General features: G+C 34.6%; 1 protein-coding gene across 4 annotated transcripts in view; it reads left to right on the forward strand.

The window, feature by feature from the left end:
* Positions 1–27,500, forward strand: part of LOC118442344 (uncharacterized) — a 219,970-nt gene that overhangs the window by 1,650 nt on the left and 190,820 nt on the right. For all 4 annotated transcript variants that reach the window (XM_085661774.1, XM_085661773.1, XM_085661775.1 and 1 more), the window contains exon 2: positions 958–1,495. In XM_085661774.1, the coding sequence (XP_085517900.1) occupies positions 998–1,495 (498 nt within the window). In that variant the 5' untranslated portion in view covers positions 958–997. The remainder of the gene's footprint in view (positions 1–957; positions 1,496–27,500) is intronic.

Consider the following 27,500-nt stretch of genomic DNA (forward strand, 5'->3'; position numbering starts at 1 on the left):
ACGAGGATCGATTTATCTTGCGTATTTCTTATTCTGGAAAAAGTTAAATATCGATCGTTAACTATTACATATTTTTCCCTTCTTCTTATATTTTATTTATTTTATTTTTTATTTTCAATCTCTCTCTCTCTCTCTCTCTCTATTTCTGTCTCTCTTTCTATCTTTTTTGATTCCTTTCTCATTTTTCTGTTTTCTTTTACTTTGATCGGTCTGTATCTCTCTCTCTCTCTCTCTCTCTCTCTCTTTCTCTCTTTCTCTCTTGTCGTTTACGTAGTACTACGCGTTTCAAACGACAAAAGCGAGCCACGACGTGATCGACGCTTTTCCCTTTTGTTTTTTTTTTTTTTTTATATCATCGCGAGAGACCGTGGAATCGACCCAGCGGCGTCGCGACGGTGGGCTGCGACAACACCTGTAGAGAGTCGCTATTACACGCCTTGTACTGAGAAAGAGAGAAGGACACAGGACGGTAGAAACGCCGCAAAATAGAAAAACAAAATAGCTCGATTTTTATAAATATAACTCGACGCACGTTCCTACCAGTATATATATATATATATATATATATATATATGTGTGTGTGTGTGTGTGTACACGTATGAACGTTATATGTAACCATATAAATACATTTGTTGTAAACAAATAGAATAGATAAGAGAAAAACGGTTCTTTGAAAATGATGCGAAACACGAGGTAAATAAAAGTTAAGTATAAATCGAGAGAGAGAGAGAGAGAGAGAGAGAGAAAGAGAGAGAGAGAGAGAAAGAGAAAGAGAAAGAGAGAAAGAGAGAAAGAGAGACGAACACGAGAGAGAAAGAAAGAGCGAGAACGAGAGAGAGAGAGAGAGAGAGAGAGAGAGAGAGAGAGAAAGAGAGAGAAAGAGAAGGATAAAAGAACGAAGAGACAAGAAATTGAAGGACAAACTCCGGATAAGTAAACGTGAAATATTACTTAAAGGGAAATATACCATACGTACATAGAAGAGAATAGAAGAAACATGACGATGGCTAGCAACATTGTGGTCGAGTGGTTGCGTTCGCTCCATCTCGGCCAATATTCCGAATCGTTCATCGACAATGGCTACGACGATCTTGAAATATGCAAGCAAATCGGCGATCCCGATTTAGATGCTATCGGTGTTTTCAATCAAACACACCGTGCACGTTTATTACAATCTGTGAAGACATTAAGGGAGGAGGGAGCAGCCAGCGTTTATTTCACGTTAGAAGAAACTAACGAGTGTCTTTGCGATAATGTTAGCTCAAAATCGTCTAGAACATCGTCGGAAAGACCACCGAGCGACAAGGATGTACAAAGGGCATCACCAACTGCTAGTTCTTCGAGCGGTGGTCAAGAATTGACAAAGTTCGCGGATGAATACGAAGAAGGGAAGGCTGAACTCGTCAGGATCCCTCGAATGCAACTTAGGATGCTACTGCAAGAGAAGCTGAGGCATGACGGCATCAGACTCGCTTGTCAACCTTATACTACACCGGTGAGTCATGTACTAATTCACTTACTTACTTACTTACTTACTTACATACATACTTACCACTACCTATCTACCTACCTACCTACCTACCTACCTCATGTCTCTTTATTCCTTTTCTTTTTTTTTCTCCTTTTTTAAACCGTACTTACGAGTATGATGCATACTTAAGTGTGTGTGTGTGTGTGTGTGTTTATACACAAGCGCGCACGCACGCACCAGGCTTCGTCATCGTGTCCCACGTGGCCTTTAAAATATATCCGATCCAGATGGTTCTTCGTCAAAGAGAGATAACGACGACTTGTATATTTCTCATCTCGATGATTAACCTTTAAATCGATATTTCTGTCTTTATTTATTTTTTTTTTTTTATCAATTTTATTTTTATTTTTATCTTTATTTTATTTTATTTTATCTTATTATTATTTATTTCGTTTTCTTTCTTCGTTTCTTTTCCTTTCATTTCTTTTTCTCTCTCTTTTTTTTTCTTTTTCTTTTTTTTTTTTTTTTTTTACCAGAGAGAAAATACATAGACGAGACGGACTTCTCTCGAAATGGTAACCTGATAGGTGAAAAATGCATTTGGTAGATCGACGTACGGAAAAGCGAATCTCGATTGGGGCAATTCTCCTCTTGCCTCCCCTTTACCTCTTTGCTGACAAGCACGTATCGTTTCTAACGTGAGACGTAAATAGAAGCTACTCGACGACCCAAAGTGGATCGATTTTTCGATCGTATTCGACTTTGAATTCGACAAAGTCTAGTTTCGAGTTAAGACGTTACTTGAGAAAATCCTTTCTGGGTAGGAGAGTGGATTGATATCTTCACGGAAAGATTAAAAGTCATTTTTATAACATACGTATAATAATATGTTCGTTTTATTATCTATTGGCCATTATTTATTGGCCAGTGATTTTTACGGAATTAAAGTATTGTTTTTTGTTTTTGTTTTTTTTTTTTTTTTTTTCGTTTTATAAATTATTTACAATCGATTTAACTTGCATTTAAAAAGTCCATTCGATTTATTTAAAAAAATGTTTTTTTCTTTTCCCTCTAAATAAAATATGTTATTCAGAATTAATAGTCGTAAAAGGATTTTTAAAAGACCGCGGGGAAAGAAAGAGACAGACAGAAATAAATAAATAAATAAATTATCGTGGTTATAAATGTTTCATATAGATATGCGAAAACAATTTTTTAATATCGCAATTTACGTCTTTCTTCTAAAAATTACTTGAAACAGCGCAATAACATTTATTAGTGCTCATAATCAATCGAGGTCGTTCAGTCCCGTATGTGCAATTACCAGGTATGTGAAAAAATATATGACATATGTATTTCGTATACGCGTACATATACACGCTCACATTTAATCTCTCGTCACGGTTTTGTTTATAGAATACTCACACATTAAAAAAAAAAAAAAAAAAAAAAAAAAAAAAAAAAAAATAGGGAAAACCTGTATATTGGAAGATAAAAAATCAACGAAACCCATTGTAATTTTTTCAGATTTTTTCAATGTTTCCCAGAGTTTACGCGTGATGCACAATTTTTTTTTTCCTCCTTTCTGTCTTTTTTTTTTCTTTTTTTTTTTTTTTTTTTTTTTACCCGTAAAAATAAAACAAAATTGTTATTAAATAATCACGCTCGTTCGAGCTTACATTTTTTTCTTCAGAAGTTTGATCTTTTTCGATAAAATTAAAAAAAAAAAAAAAAAAAAAGAAGAAAGAAAAAATAAATAAATAAATAAAAGGAGATACAAAAGAAGAAAAAAAAAATTTGTAATATATTTCGATCGAATACAATATCCGTTCAAAGCTATAATTATTGTGCCGTTCAAACAGTTGTAATTTAATATTTGGAAAAATCCTTTTTACGTATGTTTATTTGAGATCTAAAGATAAATATACGACACACATACACACACACACACACACACCCTCATCATATATATCATATATTTCATATCAAATCAGAATGGACACGTTGCTGTATAAAAAAAAAATGATATATTTATATATCAGGAATGACCCTATGTGCACCGATTCGATCGTATAATGGTTGTCGGTTGTTCGGTACACTTTGTGAATTGATCTTGGGTTCGTGGAAAACGTTAAGGGGTGGTAGTACGAGGTAAAGTAGTCCTCGACGACGAGTCGAGCGAGCGGAAGAGGTTGCACGCCGCTTGATAATCCGTGCGTCATCGATCACACTTCACCACCCTCCGTGCCTTTTTTATTTTTTTCTTCCTTCCTTCCTTCCTTCGTTCGTTCGTTCGTTCGTTCGTTCGTTCGTTCCTTCGTTCCTCTCAAGTTAGTGCTATCATCTTTCTTTCTTTTTTTTATTTTTTATTTTTTTTTTTTTTTATCTTTTCTCTCACTCTCTTTCGTTTAGTAGTTCCTTCCTCTCTTTCAACACATCGATGGTTGGAAAGTGATGCGCAAAGGTAGATTTCTCGATCGATAGATCGATCTTTTCGTTTCTTCGGAAGTCTTTCGATCGTCGATGATATCGTACGATGAGTACTCATCCACCTCGTTCTCCTCTTACTTCAACCATTCCCCCTCTTCCCTTTTCGATGGAGATTGCATCGTCCGTATCAACGACCGATCGACCGGAATCGCTCCTCAAATTGTACGCTTTGCGAGGATAGAATAGACGGGAGGACAAAGGAAACATTCTACTTGAAATGGCCAAGCGGCTTTACATTCCTAAGCTCGTCCTCTCGTGGTTATCGGTAATGTAGCTACGTAGGAGAGAAAAGGACAGGGAGACACACGCACACATATACACTCACACACACACACACACACACGCACAGAGAGAGAGAGAGAGAGAGGGAGAGAAAACGATCGATGTAAACCATCAGGCCACACGACTGATGCGCCTTTTCGTTATTGCAACGATACCGATGTTGAAAGTTTTAGTTGTCGGATAAAGCGTAATCTTGTTAATCCGGTTAATTTATCTTTCACTCACGAATCCTTTCGATAAACGATTAATCGACACGCGTATTCGTCAGAATAAATGTAATCTTCTTCGTAAGTGATATGATCCAAATCTATTATACAATCATTCTCGGAACGAAATATCATCGTAGCTTTGCTACGATCAATCCGCTTTTATCGAGGATTCGTGAAAAATTAAATAACTACGCGTTTTTTTTTTTTTTTTTTTTTTTTTTTTAATACATCGTATATGAGAATTATATCGACATATAAAAGAACATTAAGATCACGTGTTGTTTATGCTCGAAGTGAATTGTACGTAGGTTTCTACGTGTGTTCAGAATTAATAAAAGCCGTCGTTCCATTTAACGTGCGTGAATAATTACAAGGTATATTTGTTCACCCTTCCCTTCTTACCCCCTTCCCCCCCCCTCCTCTCACCTTTTCTCTCTTCTAGTTTCGCACACTTTCATATTCCGCAGAACGTTTCACGGGATTAATCGAAGCTGGAAAAGTGCGAATTAATTAGGATCGAACGGGAACCGGAGAGTTCTTTAATACCTTAAAACGTCTGAGGACTCGTCTAACTCGTCGTCCATGATTTTTCTCAATCATCCAGTAAAATGAAAATATAAAGTAAAGTAATATATTTACTTATTCGCAATTAATAATTATAATAATAATAATAATAATAATAATGAAATACAAATTTATCAAAAGTAATATACCCTTTCATGACAATGATATCGAAAAGATAAGTAGAAAAAAAAAAGGAAAATGTGTAAAGTAACAATACGATATGAAGTATATATATATTATTGTAATAATTTCGTCGAAATAATTAAAATCCATTAATAATAATAAAGTAATAGTAATTCCGTTTATTTCAATAATAAATATCTACTAATATTAATAATACAATATGTAATATATGATCGATATAAAATAATAACGATTCTATTGAACGAAGTTAATTTCTACGTAAATATAAGGATAGATTATGTGGAAGAATAAAACAATATAACAATAATAATCACCGTTTATAGAATGTTAAATAATACCTGCTGATAATTAGATTATACGTAGGAGTAATAAAGTTTGCAAAAAAAAAAAAAAAAGAAAAAAAATAAATAAATAACGAAAAGAAAATGAGAAGAAAAAGACAAAAGTAAGAAAGTAGAAATAACAACGTAGCGTAATAATTTTACGATAGCGTAAAATGCTCTCATTCGATCATTCACAAATCTCTCAAAGTTCTTTTATTGTTTTTTTTTCTTTCTTTTTTTTTTCTGTCAGTTAACATATAAAAATAAATAAATAAATAAAAAGAAATTTCTGTCGATGTACAGTTGGAATAGTTAAGCAAAAAAAGGGCGTCGCATCGACGCGAAAACTAAAAAGTAATGTCGCGGTGGTCAACACAGGACAATGAGCACACCACTGACATCGTCCGATAGAACACAGGACTTCAGACACACTAGACCACCGTCTCAATGCTCCTACTCTTTTCCTCCCTCTTTCTACCACATTTTTCCCCTCCCTTTTCCCTCTGCGTTCTCGTATCGTCGTATATAACAGTACGAGCCGCGGACCGAGGGTAATAGCGTTTAAATATTTGAGCGCGAATGTTCAATCGATATACCTATCTATCCTCCGGGCGAAGCTCTTTCCTCTTCTCGCCAACGTTTCGCTTTATTGTACCTTCCGTTTTCTCTCCCTTTCACTATCAACCCCCTTCTCTCTTTCTCTCTCTCTCTCTCTCTCTCTCTCTGTGTGTGTGTGTGTGTATCTGTCTGTCTTTGTTCCACTCCTTTCACGTCGTCACTTTTCCAACCCGTTCCGTCTAAACGCTATGGTTCTCTCCCTTTTCCGAGCATATCACTCGAACCTGTTTCCATAAAATATCCAAAAACCATCCAATGAAATTGTTCTTATTCGTAGAAATTACGGAGAAAGAATAGGGGGGGGGGGGTAGACAAGGCGAGGATTGGGAAGGAGGGCGTAGTGAAAAGATTGATATTTCCTTCTTTTTTTTTCTCCCCCTTTTTCCCTTCTTCTTTCTTTTTCTTTCTTTTCTTTCTTTTTTTTTTTTTTTTTTTTTTTTTTTTTCTTTTTTTTTAATCTTTCCAAAGGGAAATGACTGTCGTAACGGTAGGGAATTTTTTTTATAGATGATCGCGAATAATTTATGTTTCGAGAAAAATGAATGCCATTGTTCATGGGGAATATTTTTCGTGAAATCTCGAGAGTTATCCGTTTTAATGACGACATAATTTCTGGTAAAAGATACGAAATTCTTTGAAATTGTGAAATTCGATGTTAGAGGAAGAAATTTATATTTCTTGGAGTCTATTAATAATTCTGGGTTTTCTACTTTCGCATGAAAAAGAAAGAGAGAGGGAGAGAGAGAGAGAGAGAGAGAGAGAGAGAGAGAGAGAGAGAGAGAGAGAAATTCGTCGATGGATGGATGAGAGAAAACTTTCGTGTCTTACTAATAGCGGATAGCGAAGGTCGGTCGTAAGGGTGAAGGAGAAACGATTCGACGTCAGAAGGGCAACATGAAGTAGCAGTAGCAGAAGCAGCAGCAGCCACTAGCAGTGGTAGTAGTGGTAGTAGTAGGAGTAGTAGGAGTAGTAGTAGTAGTAGTAGTAACAGGAATAGCAACAGCAACCCTTATATCCGAAAATCCGAAGGGAAGAGAGAAGAGCATGGTTACCTCTCGCAAATATCCAAGCTAAGCGTCTACACGCCGAGAATCGTGGACCCTCGTCTTCGAGAAGTTCCAAGACAGCGGTCGGCACGATGCCGACTTTTCTCTTCCTCCATTCTACTCTTCCTCTACCATGGAGAAACGTTAAATCCCATGAAATCCTTGCCATGGGGAAATCCCTCTTCGTATTTTACCATCCTGTCCAGTAACGAAGAAAGAGAAGGATATTGGAGGAGGAAGAAGAAGGAGAGAAGGAAGGAGGTGTAGATGGAGATGGAAAAGGAGATGGAGGTGAAAGTGAAAGAGGAAGAATTTGTGGCCATGGACCGATCACTGGACGCCTATTTTCCTTGGCTGCCCAGGACACCAAACTAACGATGTTCTCCGATGAAATATACACCTTTATTAATGTCACTCTGCTAGTTGGATTCAGAACGACCGACAGACCACCCTTCGTGTAACTCGAGTATATCGCTAATTGCGTATCTCTCGCACATATGTATCTCTCAACGAGACGTATTAATCGATCACGATGCATATCGAACGTCACCGATGTTATTTTCTTCTTACGTCCGTTCAACATCTTTATCGATCTTGAGATCCAGATTTGAGATTGCATTCTTTAGGGAAGAAAAAAAGGATATATATGAATGTATACATATATGTGTATATATATATATGTATATATATATATATATATATGTGTGTGTGTATATATGTGTATATATATAATGATCGCACAGTCATTTCGTATATCGATTTGATTCGATTAAGAAGTCCCCATGGAAATGATTTTTAATACAAGCTATATATATATATATATATAAAACTTATTACATAATTCATGTAAATAAATTATAATACATAATTAAAGAATTTTATTTCTTGAAACTAGTTGGTACGAAAGGATAATTACATATATATCTTGTAATTTGTGAAACAGAAAAGACGGTGGTATTGATTATTTTTATCTCCCGCGGGGATCCTTATTTTTATATAATTTCACGTAAGGATAGTAAAAAAAAAAAGGAAGAGAAGAGAAAAAAGAAGGGAAAAGAAATATAAAGAAAAAAGAAAAGGAAGGAAAAGAAAAAGAAAGAAAAAAGACAGAGACAGAGACAGAGATAGAGAAAGAGAAAGAGAGAGAAAGAAGGAACGTGTTCTTAAGGTATTCCATGCTCGCAAGAAACGTGACTCTTGGACAGTATGCGAAGCGTTTATTTACTGGTCGTTATCTTGGTGGTACTTAAAGTGCATTATACTCGCGTTACGTTATGCGTTTTGATGAGAAAGAGAGAGAGAGAGAGAAGAGGGAAAATGAACAAAAAAGAAATGGACAAAATGACTAATGAGGTAGAGTTTTTTCGTCTCGCAAGGAAACGAACATTATTTCGAGCTCTATCTCTCTTCGTCCTTTTTCAATTTCTTTCCTTCTCAAATGAGAGAAAGAAAGAGAGAGAGAGAGAGAGAGAGAGAGAGAGAGGAAAGAGGGATAGAGAGCGCGTGCGTGAAACAACTTGCACGCACACGCACGTGAACGTTCGCGTGCCGATACTTGCTGCGCACACACCACCTACTGCTGGCGGCTTAAGCAGACGCATTATAGCGGCTAGAATTCCCTCGTCGAGTCCGACCAGCCTCCTGGCACGCAATGTATGCCCCTGCTATCTAGGTAACATTAAGGACTCGCCCGGCTGCATTACCGCTGCCAGGTAATAAACATGTTTAATTGCAACGCTAATGGCGCAGACGGGAGCGCGCATTACCCTCGGCCTTACCGAGTGTTGTGCCACCCTCTTCCTTCCCTGCCCTTTCGTCCTTTCTTCCTGCGCCGACCGACGACTACATAGAATCATCGAAGCCTTTCTACACGAAGGCCAACGAAAACTCGATCGATTCCAACTGCTTCCCCTTGACTGCTTTTTTTTTCCCCTCTCTTTTTTCTTCCTTTTTTTTTCCAAGAAAATTTTTTTCTCTCTTTTTCTTTCTCTTTCTTTCTTTCTTTCTTTCTTTTTGTTTTTGTTTTTATTTTTGTTTTTATTTTTGTTTTTGTTTTTGTTTTTGTTTTTGTTTTTCCCTTTAATCTTCTTCTTACTAATACATACACCGAATATAATCTCGATTATGATGTAAGATATTTATTCCTTCGACTTTTTTTTTATTAATTCCTCATAATGTCAACATAACTATGAATCCTTAGATCCATAATTATGTTATCCATTTATCTATGGATATGTATATATATATATATATATATATATATATATGTATGTATGTATGTTTTTGTAAATTTTTAATTTCTTCGATTTAGTCTGATAAAAGTTTTTCTTTTTTTTTTTTTTATGTTATATCATATAGCTTTCGTTTAGGTACGAATGAAGATTTATATATCCGTATATTTTTTTTTTTTTCTTTTTTGTATGTATATATACGCGTTCGAACTATTCGATATTGCTAGGTAATAATTTAAAAAATTGTATTTTTCTTGTTAAAGTAGATATTTGTAATATTTTGAAAGGATTACATCAAGAGGTTAAAAGTTAACACGACGAAAGTAAAAGAGAAAAATCGTTTGGTCTGAGAGCAATGGCAGTCGCATTAGCGCACGTCACGTTCTTGCGTTCGATCACACGTGTACAGCTACACGTAACATACTTAAAGGATTGTATGTATCTACCTAGCTAGCACGGCACGATTCCTTCAGGCCAAGAATAAAACGGTTCGTGCGAATCAAGAGATCGCATTGAAACGCGTTTCTCTTATAGGCGGATCTTTGGCCGTTATTCCAAAAGGGAAGTAACGGGGCTACGTCCTCTGAGTTCGTTCGTGCAAATAGAAAAAGAGAAAAAGTGAAACATTAAGAGAAAGAGAGAGAGAGAGGGAGAGTTTTCAGATTTTTTTTTTCACTCCTTTTATCCCTTTATAATAAATCGATTTCTCTTGTGTCAATTTTTTAAATTGAAAATAATAACTCGACGACGTATATGCATGTATGCATATAATGTCTCTGCGTTTCTTCAAGAAAATACTTTTCGATTATTTTGTTATCATCTTGAAGATGATAACATGAAGATATATTAATTTCGAAGGGAACGAGAAAGTCTGAGAACGAGAAAGAACGAGAAATCTGATGAGTTAAACGAATATAAAATAATTATATTTATAGATTCCATGTCTTTTTTCATTGATGATATAAAAAAAAAAACCAAAAAAAAAAAAAAAAAAAAAGAAAAAAAGAAAAAGAAAAGTATCGCGCTCGTCGACCTTCTTTTTTTTCTTTTTTTCTTACTTTTTTCTTTCTTTTTCCTTTGCTTTTTTATTATTATTATTATTTTTTTTTTTTTTTTTTTTTTTTAGTCAACCTGGCGCCATATCGGGTATCTATTTTCTATGGTATCGTTAAATACAAATCAAATTTTTCTCTCCTCGAGGATTCGATTTCGTCGTATCCTTTATCGGATCACTTTGACCTCGAATTTTATCCGAAAGAGATTCAAAGCTTCGTATCAACGAGAAAGCTCCTATAACGGTGATATTATACACGAGACCGCTTTAGAAGCAAGCAGCGAGAGTAGCGTGGCGCGAGAATCGCCGTAAGTCAGGAATCTTTAATGCCGTTCCGTTAACCACACGACCACCATGAGTTATTACCGTTTCCGGGTAGCCGGGTGCGAACCATACGATATATCAGTTTCCGTAGAATTTGCTTTGCAAAGCTAAAGTCACCAAAAAGTCTTCACAAACCCCTTCTTCGAATTTTCTTACAAATCCTTAGCAACAATCTGACAGATGTCGTTCGATATCGTAAGAACCATTTTGTTAATCTTACAGATTTGTGAATGTATCGTATTTATTAGATCTATCGACAAAAGGATTTATTCATTTTTTTTTAAGTGAAAAAAAAAAAAGAAAAAAGAATAATATTGGGATCCATCCTCAGACAGTATGTGTACGATTCTCTTTTTATACAGATATAAAATCATTTATATAAGGAGTATATATAGAAAGATATTATAAAAACTTAATAATTTTATACATAATTAAACGAGGCATTTGACCGAGTCTTTAGAAATTTCATTTTTTAAATATAACGATCGATTTCAATATCGTGTTTGATTCAAAAATGGAAAAAGATCGATAGAACTTTTTCAGACAAATTAGTACACATAGATACATACATACATACATACATATATATACATACATACATACATACATACATACATGTATATATATATACTTATTTATTTATTAATTTATTAATATTTAATTTCGATTAATATTAAAAACGTTTTTGCATTTTTATTTATTTTATTTTATTTTATTTTATTTTATTTTATTTTATTTTATTATATTATATTATATTATATTATTTTATTTTTTTTCTCAAACTATAAAATGATTCGTCCTAAGAAGTTAAAAACTCAATCTAATGGACGAAACTTTTCGACAGATCTAATAGTTCCTACTTTCTTCCCTATCGGTAAGAATAAGTTCCGACGTTTCTCCGAACTTTCATTCCTTCCTATCTCGTTCGGCAAGAAGCCAGAGGCTATTACTCGTTCTTTCGGAATTGGACATACTCGTTTTTTGAGAAGACACGTGGCCATCAGCGAAAAGGCAGGTGTTGATCGTGCTTAAAGGTGGAAAGGAGAAAGCCCTTAGGTCTGCTTCGGCCGCGGTATTGCGCCCGCGAGGAGACGGTAATAGCCCTTTAACCTGTAACCCCAAGTAATTACGGAGTTAACCGATGCAAATTACAATAATTTGTGTGGAGGAAGCGATTCTCTCTCTCTCTCTCTCTTTCTATCTCTATCTCTTTCTCTCTCTCTCTCTGTCCTTTATCTTTCTCTTTCTATTGAAGCTCTTTCTGTTTCTGTCTCTCTCTCTCTTCTCTCAGCTCGACAACGACGAAGCTTCTTTTTGGTTCTTACCTACCACCTTTCGTAGTCACTGCTTTTCTAACTCTCTCTCTCTCTCTCTCTCTCTCTTTCTCTTTCTCTCTTTCTCTATCTCTGTATCTCTCTGTCTTTCTCTCTTTCTCTATCTCTGTATCTCTGTGTCTTTCTATCTTCTCATCTTACTACTCCTTTGTCTCGCTTCTAATCACTAGGCCTTTTTACCTTACGACCACTTTCTTACTGCTTTCGTTCAAGAAGAAATAGCCGCTCTTTCGTGAGGAGGGACAATCCAGAGAGAAAGAGAAAGAGAGAGAGAGAGAGAGAGATATTCGAGCTTCTTAAGCTGGAAAATCTGAGACCTTATTCTTATTCCTTGGAATATAAAAGAGAACAGAGAAGATGATACTCTTTAGAGTATCGTCTTCTTTATCCGTTGGCTCATGAAATAATACTACTAATGATCCGTACTTAAATTTGAATGAATTATTTCACAGAGAAGACATATCGAGCATTTAAATTATTATTATTATTATACACACACACACATATATATATATATATATATATATATATATATATATATATCATTCGAGAACACTAAACCACAAATGTCTGGTAAAGGAAGTCTGTGAATGATGTAAATAATTAGGTAGTAAGGATTAAACCATTGAATAACGTTAATATAAAATTTAAACGTGATGCTATATCTAATATAACATACGAATATGTATTCAGAAAATAATGCCATTAACTATCGATAAAAAGATTTACACGAATAATTTAAAAGTCAAATCAAGGATAAAATTATTATGATCGTATAAAAAGACAGATAGTTTATACGCCGTAAATAATAAAATAATACGATAGATGGAACGTCGAGATATAGTAGACGCTGATATAAAATTTTAATTTTTACACATCTATCAATTCATTATTAATATACTATTTATAATAAATACAATCTATACGTACATACATATACACACAAATATATATATATATGTATAAATAACTCTGCAGGGAATTCGAGAGAAAGAAAAAAAAAAAAAAATAAGAAGAAGGAAAAAAAAAGAAAGGTCTAGTCGAAGTCGGATATCCTTGCTCGAGAAAATCATAAATCTATGCCAACGAAGAATTCATTTTTACGTCCGGCTCTCTGTAAGATTTATTCGCGATCAAATGCGTCGTTCCGTTTTCGGAATCGGTTAACCGGTTACCAAGTTACTCGAACAACGAGATACCAAGTTATAGAAAGAAAGATAGAAAAAGAAAAAAAGACAGAGAGAGAGAGAGAGAGAGAGAGAGAGAGAAATACAGACAGACAGAAGGAAAAGGAGATACTATCAGGATAACGTACCTTATAGGCGATAACTCGTGAGTCAGCAACGCTTGGCTCGCGTTGTTCGCTATATGCTGTTGTCCATTGCAAACACACTTATCCATACATATATATATATGTATATATAAGTACATACGTACATATATATATATATATAGATTCGTTTGCATATATGCAAGAACGCTCTCTACGGCCTTGCGGACAATAGCCTGATAGATCTGGTCTCCTTTAGCGCTCGCGAGTCCTCCATCTCCTTCCAACTTTTCCCTATACCTTTCTCTCATCGTTTGTGCGGCCACTTAACGCTGTACACGTTCGACGATCACCGCGAGAATACAACGCAGAGTTTAACATGATAAATCCTACTTTATGGCTCGATGAATCTTGTTTTTTTTTCTTTCTCTCTCTCCCTCTCTCTCTCTCTCTCTCTCTCTCTCTCTCTCTGTTTTTTCCTCTCTTTTCGTTGAATCGTTTATATACTTGCCTCTATTGAACGCGACCTCTCTGCCCTCACTTCCACGTTTACCCTTTACCCACCCACCTCCCTTACTCTCTCCTTCTCTTCCTCCACCATTTCCCTCGTATCTCTATCGTACTACGAACAGAGGCATGCAAAATATTCGTTAAATAGTTCCGTTGCGTTTGATCGTAATCGTTTGTAGTATACAAAATATGGAAGGGATTATACCTTTATTCGGCTGCTCGTTCTCGCAATAATTCACTTATAATGCTCGTTTTCATGATAACCTGTTAACGCATACATACGTACATACATACGTACATACGTACGTACATACATATATACATACATACGTACATACATACATATATATATATATATATATATATATATATATATATGTGCAAACCTACCCTTACGCCTATATATTCCGTCGTGTGATTTTCATTGTTATGCGTTTTAACGATCCGCTCTGTAAATAAAACGAAATTACTTTAAACGTTGATCTACAACGATGGAATAAGGTAGTGGTGGTAATAGTAGTAAAAGGGATGGTGGGAGATAGGAAGGGAAAAGGTAGAGGGAATGAAGAGGGTATAAAAGGGATCGAAAGGGGTAGGAGGCATAGGGCGATATCTACGAGGAAAGAGGAGTTAGAGTTGCGTTTTCGCTTCGGGCCACGTACGTATACCTGTATATGTACCAGCGTATGTACGACGAACGTGACGATAAAGGACCGGAGTTGAGTTCGATCGCATGATGACTCATCGTTTATGTTAATCTCACGAGTTCGTTATTATTTAAACGAAGCTTAATTAACGTCACCGGGATGGTTATCTAACGAAATGGACGAACTAACATTTGTTTTAACTAACCTGAACTTGAATTGTGAAAGGAAAGAAGGAGGTGGAGAAGGGAGGTGGAATGTTCAAGGAAAGTTCTCTCTTGCAAATTGAGGAATTTGATTTAAACAAGGTTTTCTTCTTCTTCTTCTTCTTCTTCTTCTTCCTCTTCTTTTTTTTGTTCTTCTTCCTTCTCTTCCCCATCCTCTTCCTTTTCTTTTTGTCCTTTCGAACTGTCCGGCAGTAGTTCGACATTAACGAAGCAAGTGCCGCTAGATTAGACTTCTAAATCTTTGCGAACTACCTTGCTTTCATACGACTTTTTAACTTTTATCGTTCCCAAAGATTTCAATAGTTTCAAAGGAAAAAAATAATTTTATCTCTCCCTCCCTCCCTCCCTCTTTTTTTTTCTCTCAATCTCTCTCATTATGCTCAAGGGGTAGTTATAACTTGACCCAGAATTTTCAATGCGTTCCTATTAACAGGGTATCTTTTCGACTTATATTTCTATCATGAGCTCGTTGTTCTATATATATTTTTGAAATATCATCGTGGTCTCTTTCTCTATCTATCTCGAGAAACAGTAATTAAAACGAAAAATAATTCACGCATTATACGTGGTAGTAGTTTACGTGTGTATATATTTGTTTTTTTTTTTTTATTAATCTTTTGGGGAAAATAAACATACTTTTGGTGTATCGTCAACGAGGGAAAGGAAGCGTTAAAAAATCGTGTATTAAAAATAAAAATTCCATATGTGTATGCATGTGGGTGTGTGTGGGTGTGTGTGTGTGTGTGTGTATATATATATATGAAGATTTAAAAGTATTCATAATAAAGTTCAACCTTCGTGTCTCTCTTGGGATAGAGAATATTTTTGATAAGCAACACGTTTTCGAAAAAAAAAAGGAAAAAAAAACGCAAATTTGCCCGGAATCGCAAACGACGATAGAAGTCGATTTAGAAAAAGAATCTTACGATGTTCTCGAGAATATGGAGTGTACGTAGAAAGATAAAGTAAAACGGAGAAATCTTATGATGGAGATAATGCGAGGTAGGAAGGAGAAAAAGGAGAGTAAAATAGAAGAAAAGAAGAAGAAGAAGAAGAAGAAGAAGAAGAAGACGGAGGAAGAAGAAGAAGATGGAGGAAGAAGAAGAGGAAGAAGAAGAAGAAGAAGAAAAGGTCTTGTAAGTCGAAGCACTTACCCCATACCTCACGAACCTCTCGTAAAGTACAGAAACACACACACACACATACACACATATATATATACATAAACACACAGACAAACAAATACATGTATGTATATAGAGACTCACGCATGATCGTGCCGAGAGTCGAAGGAACGATCGACGGGGATGCACGGCATGGAAGTGGCCAATTAGCCTCCACGGCTAATTTTGCGAATCAAAGCGAAATGCGGCCCTTGCAGACCGTTTATTAATTTGTAATTGCGAGCTCGGTACACGTATACCTTTCGGAAAATTACGGGTCTGTCCGAGCTCGTTGCTACCACGAAGAGATTTAGTGCTAACGAGGCACTTTCTTCCGGACTCCGAAACGACTAGGGTTCTAGGATACTCTCTCGCGTAACCGCGCGTGTTATCCGACGATTAATATCGAATACGGTATACACGGCGCTTCTACCGATCGTTTTAACTCGTTGTACTTTCGCACGGTCTACGTGTAACCTTACTTCCTTCCTTCCTTCCTTCCTTCCTTCCTTCCTTCCTTCCTCCCACCCTTCCTCCCTTCCTCCTTTCCTTCCCGTCATGGCCGATTTCTTTCTCTATCATCCCTTTTCGAATTCTATCTTCTCGTCTTCTTAAGAACTTTCTGAGATCGTGGGAGAAGTTCGAACAAGTTCACTTGTTTGCTCGTTCGGTCTCCACAGACACCGATAACTCGTTTTTCTTATCTATCGATCAAGAAATATCTCTTCTGCTTTTTATTTCATTTTATTTTATTTCATCTTGTTTCGTTTCGTTTTATTTTCTTATTTATAATTTTTAATTAACGAATTAATCCTGTTTGCCAATAGGAATTTTGACTTTTCAAACTATGATATTTATTATATATCTATGTTATTAATATGTATATATGTATACACGTATACGTTTCCATGTATATATATATATATATATATGTGTGTGTGTGTGTGTGTGTGTGTGTGTGTGTGTGTGTATGTGTATGATTAATTTATCTAAATCATTTGTTTTAAATAATATAAAATCGATGTTACTTTAAACGAATTAAATTTATATTTAATTATTAAATTTTATATCATTACTACTTTATCATTACTTATCTCTTGATTGTGATTAATCGTAAATATATATATATATATATATATATATATATATATTTATTTATTTATTTATTGTATACAACATATGAAATTAAATTTAGATAAACTCGAATTAAGAATTATTTAGATGAATTAATATATAAACCGATATAATTAATTATACCTAAATATAGAAGCAACATATAAGAAAAAAAAAAAAAAAAAAAAAAAGGAAAAATTCATAACAAACAGATTAAAGTCAATAATTTCATTAACAAAGTGAATCTATTATTACATTCTCACGTCGGATTAAATTTTATCGTCGTGCTTTGACAATTCGAATTACGTAAAAAATTTATCATCAATTGGAATTTAAGAATTTCGATGACGATGAAACAACGATCGAACGAGTCACGTTTCTTCGTCGATACATTACGAACGTCATTATCAAACGAGTGGGAAGAGATAGAGATAAAGAGACAGAGACAGAGAGAGAGAGAGAGAGAGAGAGAGAAAGAGAGAGCGAATATAAGTGCGATTAGATTCGCTTAGAAAGACGAAGAAAGAAAAAGAATAAGGTGGTGTAGGAGGAGTAAGAGGGGTAGGAGACGGTACGATAAGTGACGGTGATTGTCGGAGCACAGCTCTGACCAACGGTTACGCCGGTAACGACAGTTTGAGCGTCGTTTCGCCAGAGCGTAGAGATAGCGCGATGGAATCAAGAAATTTAATTAAGGACCCGCATAATTTCCCGTTCGTTCGTTCGTTCGTTCGTTCGTTCGTTCGTTCGTTCCGTTAACGACCTCTTTGCTGCCGCGCGTTCGCCCTTTTATTATTTGTCGTATCAGACGAAGGAGATAGAGATAGATAGATAGATAGATAGATAGAGAGGAAGAAAGAAAGAAAGAGAGAAACTCTTGCCTCTCGATGAAGATGTCAGCGACCTTTTCTCGCCTGAGGCTTTTCTCGTGCCTAGCTTTTCTTCTTCTATCTATTTGTATCTTTCTTTTTCTCTCTCTCTCTCTCTTTCTTTCTCTTTCTTTCTTTCATTCTCTCTCTCTTTTTCCTTTACCTTTTTTTTTCTCGATCTGCTGTGTTAACGGGCTTTTACTATCCTTTTTTTTCTTTTCGAAGCCAAGCTTTTCCTCTCTTTCTCTCTCTCTCTCTCTCTCTCTCTCTCTCTCTCTCTCTTTGTCCGTCTATTTTTCTCCTTCCTTTCTTCCCTTTTCTCCTCGTTTTCAACCTCGTCGACACAACGATAACCATGCGACAAGAGGGTTAACGACTGCCTGCAAGAAGTCGACTATCGTCGAGGAGACTCGCGATATCCGCCCTCGCTACTCTTTTCTTCCCGGCTTTTCGATGGAAAGGCAGTTTCTAAGAGGATAACAGAGAGAGAGATAGAGAGAGAGAGAGAGAGAGAGAGAAAGAGAGAGAGATAGATAGATAGAAAGAAAGAGATAGATAGAAAAAGAGAGATGAAAACTGCATCCAGTTTCGTTCAGGAATGATAATGTATCTACTATCAAATAGAGATTTATAAGCCTCTTTCTATCTGCTATCTCTTTCTCTCTTAGTAGAATAGAACAAGTAGTAATCCGGTATTACAACGATCGAGTAATTAACGAGAAGAAGTTTACATTTGTTTATTTTGTATAAGCACGCTCGCTCGCTCGCTTGGTCGTTCGTTCGTTCGTTCGTTCATTCGTTCATTCGTTCATTCGTTCATTCGTTTGTTCGTTGGTTCGTTCGTTTACTTGCTCGTTCGCTCACTCGCTCGCTCGCTCGCTCGCTCGCTCGTTTGCTTGCTTGCTTCCTTCCTTGCTTGCTTGCTTGCTTGCTTGCTTGCTTGCTTGCTCGACGGTAGCACGACGATCGTATCGTATGATATTCTCTTTTATACGTTCCAAGTGGTTCTAGATAACGCTCAGACTAACTCTCGACGTTATTCGCAAGCGTAAAGTTCGGAAGAAGGTTAAGGTAGAGGTTGGCTGAATATAACACCGTTGAGATTACAGTGGCGAGGCGTACCAAACTCTAACGGAGAACGATTGAGCGTAAACTAGGCGCGCTCCAGTCCGACTGTAATTTTATTACATTACCACCGTCACATCTTAACTTCTCCTGTTTAGTAACTTGGAAAGGCACTTGGAGTCTACTTCCATTCGTTTCTACAAATCGGATAGGATTTAACAAGAACGTATTGCTATATATTATTATTATTATTAATATTGTTGTTATTGTTTTTGTTGTTATTGTTATTGTTATTATTATCTCTACTTCTCTTTTCTTATATCTTTTTAAGTATACAGATAAGTACATATGAAAATATTTTTATGTTAATTTTATATATATTATAATACATACACACGCACAAAAAAGATATATATATATATATATATGTATAATATACAACATATATAAACTTATAATAATATATATATATATATATATATATATATATATACTTTCAGTCATGCATATTCGAACTATTCATATATACTTTCATATATGTATGTAGATAGGTATATATAAGTTGTACATTTAAATATATATATATATATAAACCAAGGATTGCAACTGAGATGCAAAACATTTCCTTTTCGAAGGCACATTTTTATATTCGTTCAAGTTATAATTGTATTACAAAGTAGATTGGATTACGGACCGGTTTGCCAGTCGTAATGGAACGTGATAATCCGAAGGCATGGCACACGGTGTTTCTCGTTATCTCGCGAGTCTGCTCGAATTGCTCGCTTCCACGAACTCTACGCGGGCTGTACCAACTTTCTGCGCCTGGCCATTACATTGTTTCGAATGCGACTTATTTCACGGTGTCTTGATTCGCCAACTTGCGCTTCGAGATCGGTTGGACGGTAAAAAAAAAAAAAAAAAAAAAAAAAAAATAAGATTTCTTATCGCAACGCTTTCGATCGAATTATATTTTTTGCTCTCTCTTTTTTCATTTTTCTTTTCTTTCTTTCTTTGTGTTTTATTTTTCTGTGTGTGTGTGTGTGTTTTTTTTCCTTTTTTTTCCCCTCTCCTCTTTTTTCTTCTTTCTTTACATTTCGTTTCCAAAAGGAGAGAAAAAGAAATACCAAGAAATACGAAGAAATTAATTACAAAGTTTGTCTATTTTCAAAAGGTGTATACTTATAAGTATTAGATCTAATGTGTTTAAGTCTTAAAGTTTTAAAAAGCATGGACCGAATAAACTTTGTAACTTTCTTTTTTTCTTTTCTCTCTTTTTCTTTCTTTTTTCTTTCTTCTTTTTTTGTTCTCTTTTTTTTTCTTTTTTTCTTTTTTTCTTTTTTTTTCAATTAAACTCTTTTTTTTTATAATCTCACGATATACGTAAGACATTACGATATGTCGATCATTTCAATAGTATTTTCCTTAATTTAATATTTTTTTTTTAATTTAACGATAATTATAAATATTTTTATTCGTATATTTCGATAATAATTATAAATATTTCTATTGAATATTTTATTTGAAATTTTTAATTTTCATTGATGTCTTGATGACATTATTGAAAGGATTTTTTTAAGGTGATCACTCAAAATATATTAAAACTAAACGGCACGTGCCAGTTTGTACTGATCTTTAATACTAAACCCGTCGAAGAAATTTTCTCTCTCTTTCTCTCTCTCTCTCTCTCTCCCTCTCTTTATTTCTCTCCCTTTTTCTCTTTCATTTTCTTTTATACGATCAGGTGCTCACAAAAGGAGGCTCCAGCCATATGGCGGTACTCCTACAGGTGCGGAAATAACGAGCCGCGCCAGACACATGCCGCGGGCATGCAGCCGGTTGCATAGCGTTCTCGATGCACGAAAGTGGAAGAAAGAAAGAAAGAAAGAAAGAAAGAAAGAAAGAAAGAAAGATGGAAGCAAGAGGTAGAAAAAAGGTGTCATAGCCGTTTTGCGTTGCTTTGGCCACGTGCCGGATATTAACCCCTCTATGAATGATTTCTTTTTCTTTCTTCCTTTTTTTTTCTCTTTTTTTTTCTCTCTTTCTCTCTCTCTCTCTTTTTTCTTTTCTTTTCTTTTTTACTTTTTTTTCTCCTCTTCCCACCTTATCGTCATTTCCCACCAGTATCCCTCCCACCTCATCCACCCCCTTTTCAATTTGCACTTCTCCCTCTCTCTCTCTCTCTCTCTCTCTCTCTCTCTCTCTCTTTCTCTCTCCCTCGTTTGCGACTGTAGATAAGGATTTTGTCAAATTATGTATGTTAGTTCATTCAACGAATTAGAGATTTTAATTAAAAACATTTCTTCTCAAAGTTTCAACTCGCTTGCCTATGATTTTTCAATATTTATGATAGCAATTACGAAACGTTTCAGAATTCTCGTATAATTTTCTTTTTCTTTCTTTCTCGTTTTTTCTCCTTTTTTTTTCTTTTTTTTTCTTTTTTTTTTTTTTTTTTTTTTTTTTTACTTATTCTCGAGGAATATGTAATAAGGTCTGTTCGTAGGAAATTTTCATCTACTCATTAATTTAATTGTACGAAACGTCGTGATTCCCCGAAGTTCATGTTATGTCGAAATTTTGGAAATTTTTTTCAAAAGGAAATTTATCCTCGATTGATCGATCGATCCTCTTCTCGAGAAATATATTTATAGTATACCACTTTTTTTCTTTCTATTTTTCTTTTCTTTTCTTTTTTTTTTTTCAAGCTCTTTTGTCAATCATTAACACCAGCGATGTTTAGGAGTTAATAAAAAGAAAGAAAAAAAAAAAAATAATAAAAGAGAAATAGAAAGAAACGCGCTTTCAAAAGTCAATCAACACGCGTCCACGCTTTTAATGGTGCTCGACGGAATGAGAAAAAAAAGCAAACAAACAAACAAACAAACAAACAAACAAACAAACAAAGCAAAACAAAACAAAACAAAAAGGAAGAGCAGAGATAGATGAATCCGACGTAAAAAAAAAAAAGAAAAAAAAAATAAAAAAGAAAGAAAAATAACAAATCTCACGTTACGTTGTTTCTATCGTTTACTTTTTTTTTTTTTTGCTTTTTTTTCTTTTTAAAAGAGTCACGAAAAAATAAACAAAAGACAAAAATCTAATTCATAAGGAGAAATTTGTGATCATAAGAGGAAAGAATGTGGGACATTTTTATTGGTCAGAACGTGGAAGATTCAACAACGTTCGAGTCCAACAACGTTCGTTGCAATTGTAGGAATTCTAATTAATCTGCTCTTATGATCACGTATGGACCAAAAGTCTATAATTGGATGACGCGATGCTTGTGACACTCGACGAGATAAGCCAATCGTAGAGATCCCTAATAATGTCTCTCCTCTTCTCTCTCTCTCTCTCTCTCTCTTTCTCTTTCTCTTTCTCTCTTTCTCTCTTTGTGATATCCATTCTCTCTTGCTCTCTTGGCCTGTCTGTCATACATACTGTTTCTCTATTATGTATCTACTTGTCCTACTGTATGGAATTTGGTATTCGATATGCACATTTTCGAAAGGTCAGGTATCTCAAATTCGTAGAGAGATCAGTCTGATCGTTAGTTCGATAATCGTTCGAGCGCTCTCTTCTTCGATCTTCTGTCGTGTTCCACATTGAAAATGTATTCATTATTTCGCTAGTTTGATTACATACATTTACATACGTACACGTTCTCATTAAACGAGCTTTCGCGAAAAAGCACAATCAAACAGTTACAGTATGCATTAGTAATGTTATCCTTTTGCTCCAGAAAAAAAAAGAAAAAAAAAAACCAAAAAAGAAAAGAAAATATCTTACATAAAATTTTACACAACATCGTAATGTTTGCGATTTAATAATAAAATCCAATTTGTAGTTTGATAGTTCTCGAAGATACACAGATCACTTTTATCTCTTTTGGAGAATTCCAAATGAACGATAATGTTAAAGCAAGCCTAGTCCGTAGATGGTACAACGTTCTTCTCTCTAATCGAATGATTTGGCCCGCTTAAGCACGGTCATTTACCTTTACCGACGATTCGATAACTCGAACCCGAATAGCCATAATCCTCTTCGCTCGATATCCCATCCAAATACATTTTAATAGCGGCCCAACCCGCAATACGGATCTAAGCTTCACCGCCGATCAACGTTGTAGATTTTCTCTCTGGCGAACCTTACAGCGCACTGTTGCGCGTCATTAGAAAGGAAATTTACGAAATTTCATTCTATCTTTAAAAGAGAGAATGGCTTCTTAAGAAGTCGAGGTTCTTCTACCTTGTATCGCTTTATTCGTTTCTTCCTTCGAAATCCTTAATGGCCAAACCATTAACCAAAGAACTTGTACAATTTTACTTTGATATTGTAAAGTTAAGCTTGTTAATGTCTCGAATCGTTGTTTGTTAGATCTTTATTTTTTTTTTTTTCTAAATTTTTTATAAATAAATGTTTTTATTTTTTGTTTGTTCGTTCTTTTTTTTTTTGTTTTTTTTTTGTTTTTTTTTTGTGAAACATCGTGCAATTGATTATTCTCACATACTTTGACGATATATTTTTATTGTTATTAGTAACATATATGATTTTATTAAACAAATTTACTCGTCGAATCTTGCATCATGCACAAAATCATTTCGTCAAATATTAATCGAAAATAATTTATTGTATTAAAATGACAATTATATTGTCGCTTATAACGTCATTTTATTTTAATAAATTATATATATATGCGTGAGGCAATGTAAGTGTTATTTTATCGTAATATATTCTAAATATATGTGACAAAATATCATTGTCATTTTATTGTAACAAATTCTTATATATATAACACAATATAAATGTCATTTTGTTGTAATAAATTCTTATATATATATATAAGAATATAGATATCAAAATAAAGATATCCATTTTATTGTAATAAATTTCTTAGTTATAACGTCACTTAGATTTATGAATCGATCAAATACATACATACATACATACATACATACATACATACATATATATATATATATATATATATATATATATATATATATATGAATTTTTTTAGATATCCATTAATTTTGCAAGTATCGATTCATGTTTCGAGGATCGTATCGTTATTTCATATTTTATTGAGCGAACACAAGAAGGAAAATATACGAATGAAATAAAAGGAAAAAGAAGGAAAAAGAAATAAGACGATAGTCCAATATCGAGAACGATCGTGCGAAAATTTTCATTATCGGTTTTGTAAGACGGTTTCATTCGTGGCCGAACAAAGAGACGATTCTTCTTTCTCGTTTCTCTTTTCTCTCTCTCTCTCTCTCTCTCGATCTTATAGGAAAGGACTTCGATAGGAATTTCGATGAAGCGCATCGATGCAGTCGCACAATTCGTGTTTATCCGATGCCAGCTGCAACGCAGCTCACCGGAACGAACGAGCGAGAAAATCGTACCGAGCAGGTGAACGTGCAACCCGCTGCGAGGAAGTCCTCTTATGGATCGTACCTAGCAACATACATACATACATACATATATACATACATACATACAAGATGAACAGATTCTTTCATCTCGCTCTTTCACGTATTACTTCGATAAAAAATTTATTTTATTTCTCTTTATACTTTTATTTCGACTAATTCGTACGATATATTTTTAAAACGAATTTTTTTTTCTTTTTCTTTTTCTTTTTTTTTTTTTTTGTTTCTGTTCCTTTTTTCTCTTTCCTTTTTTTGTTTTTCTTTTTTTATCGGACTCGTCATCGTTGTTCTCTTCATCACACTTTTTTTTGTTTGTTTAAATAGGCACGTAATATTTATAATCTCATTATATATAATTAATTTGTATCATTCAAATTGATTTACATTTAATTAATACGTATAAGCTTAGGAAACGCGATCGAATACGCTTTTGATATATTATCTCATAAAACGAAATAGTAATTGTTCATTCAAAAAAAAAAAAAAAAAAAAAAATATTGATCAGCAAGCGATTCAATACAAAAAACAAAAAGAAAAAAAAATATAAAAGAAAACTAAAACTAAAAACAAACAAAAAAAGAAGAAAAAAAAACAGAAAAAAAAGGAAAAAAAAAAGAAAGAAAACAAGAGGAAAATTCGATTATATTGGAAAAGGTGCACGGTTCGATGATTCAATATTATTGATCAATGATAACTATAACTTCTCTCTCTTTTTTTTTTTTTTTTTTTTTCTTTTTTCCTTTTTTTTCGGACAACATAAGTAGTACTTATTCATATTTATCTTATCATCGAAATGATTGCGTTATAAAACGCTTTATAAAAAACCTTTCTTACTAATATAGATTCTAATCATACATGCATATATAAAATCTAAATTCTAAACGTCAGAGTTTAGTCTCTGTCTAGTCGTATTATATTTAACAAGAGCGACGATGTATCAGTTTAACTCATCTGTTATGAGGACCGAAGGATTCAGAAGGAAGTAAGTAAGGATAGAAGGATGAAAGGAAGGAAGGAAGGAAGGAAGGAAGGAAGGAAGGAAGGAAGGGACTTTTGGAAAGTCCCGTTCGTCCTAGATCGTACAACAAGGGAGTTACTTGGCTTGTTTATTTAGAAGCTTGGCTTTAACAGGGTAGCTGTTGGACGATGGTAAAGTTTGCATCGATCACACTGTGAGTATAACCTCTTACCATCTGTTTCCAACAAACTATTATATATATATATATATATATATATATATATATATATATATATATATATATATCTTTCCTTGTCCAAGAGATGTGTTCGCGTATCCTTATCGTTGAAAGCAATCTTTTCTAAATCGAAAATAGAAAACAAGCAATCGAATATAACAGACGAAACGGCGCCAGAAACTCTCGACGGTGGGATATAGAAGTCGCAAAAAGGAAATAAAACATTGCCAATGAATTTGTTCGCGATATTTTTCACGTGTTTCTCCTAACTTCGTACATACATACATACGTACATACATGGATGCATACATACATAGAATAGATAGTTATATACATACATAGAAATATCGAAGAACATTACGCAAGGTCATATACTAACGGAGTAAACGTAGTAGAGGTAACGTGCGCTCTCGCACGCCGGTCATTCGGACTTTTTTAATTAAAACGTCGCTGCAGGTAGCAACACAACGAGAGCCAAGTGGTGGTCACCACCTACCGAACACTCTCACCCTTCTTTTACGCGTTTCTCTTTCTCTCTTTATATATATATATCTTTCTCTCTCTCTCTCTCTCTCTCTCTCTTTCTCTCTCGCTCTCGCTGCTCTCCGCTAGCCAAATCGAGTAACCCAAATGAATTAGTTTTAATAATACACGAATACTGCTTTTACCCCGTACACTGTTACGAATAAATATCGTGCGAACACTGAACGGCTACATTTTTATCTTGATTAACCATTCATTTCAAGAAGCGCTTGTTCTCTTTCATTTAGACCTTTCGTCGACTTTTTTCTCTCTCTCTCTCTCTCTCTCTCTCTCTCTATCTCTTTCTCATATACGCGGATAATCATTTTTTCTTTTCCACCTTTCTTTCTTTCTTTCTTTCTTTCTTTCTTTCTTTCCTTTCTTTCTTTATTTATTTCTTTATTTCTATTAATGTTATACACCTTGTGTATCTCAATATCTCTGAATGTTTTGATTATCTTAAAGATAATCTCGATCATATACTCGACAAAAATAAATAAAGACACGTTTCTATTTTTATTTTTATTTTTATTTTTATTTTTATTTTTATTCTTATTTATTTATTTATTTATTTATTTTCTTATTTCGTTATTGCTTCGTTATTCCTTCATTAATCGATCTATTTCGTAACAATCGAGATTGGAATGTCATATATTTACCAAATACAAATACCATTACACATTATAGTTTCGTTTTATCGATCAACGATAGAATTACAATCTTGGAATGGAAATCTTTCATTACTTTTTTTTTTTTCTTTCACGTTGCAATTGTGGCACGTGTCGTTGAATTCAATTTATTGGAAAATAAGTGAAAAGATGAAGAGTTTTAGATAGAACAAGGGGAAAGGAAAAAGTGATAGAAAGAGAGAAAAAGGAAATAAGGAAAAAGTGATAGAAAAAGAGAAAAAGGAAATAAGGAAAAAGTGATAGAAAAAGAGAAAAAGGAAATAAGAAAAAAGTCAAAGATGTATAATAGTAATCGAGATGAAAGAAGCAGGTTAAGGAGTGGCGGCCAATGTACGGCGGAGGCAGAAGCTATCGAGATGGGCGGAGAAACGCGCACGGAATTCGCTGGACGAAGAGACGAGGAAGAAAATCCGTGGGTGAAGGAGCAATGTACGAAAGAGAGAGAGAGAGAGAGAGAGAGAGAAGGAGAGAGGGAAGAGTCGAAGAAGAGACCGGTCGGTCGGTCCATCGCTCGTTTCCACTTCGTTCGGTGGTCCGAATCGAATTCGATCGTTTGGTCTCATCCTCTCTTTCTCTCTCTCTCTCTCTCTCTCTTTCTCGCTTTCTATGTCTTCTTCCACCCACCAACCTCCTGTCTCCCACATTGGCAGAGAATTCAGAACGCAATATCGTTTCTTTCGACGTTTTAATTACTTTCTCGCTTCGTACCGAAG

Source organism: Vespa mandarinia, chromosome 16, assembly GCF_050613455.1.
Source record: "Vespa mandarinia isolate Hongniang chromosome 16, ASM5061345v1, whole genome shotgun sequence".
Lineage (NCBI taxonomy): Eukaryota > Metazoa > Arthropoda > Insecta > Hymenoptera > Vespidae > Vespa > Vespa mandarinia.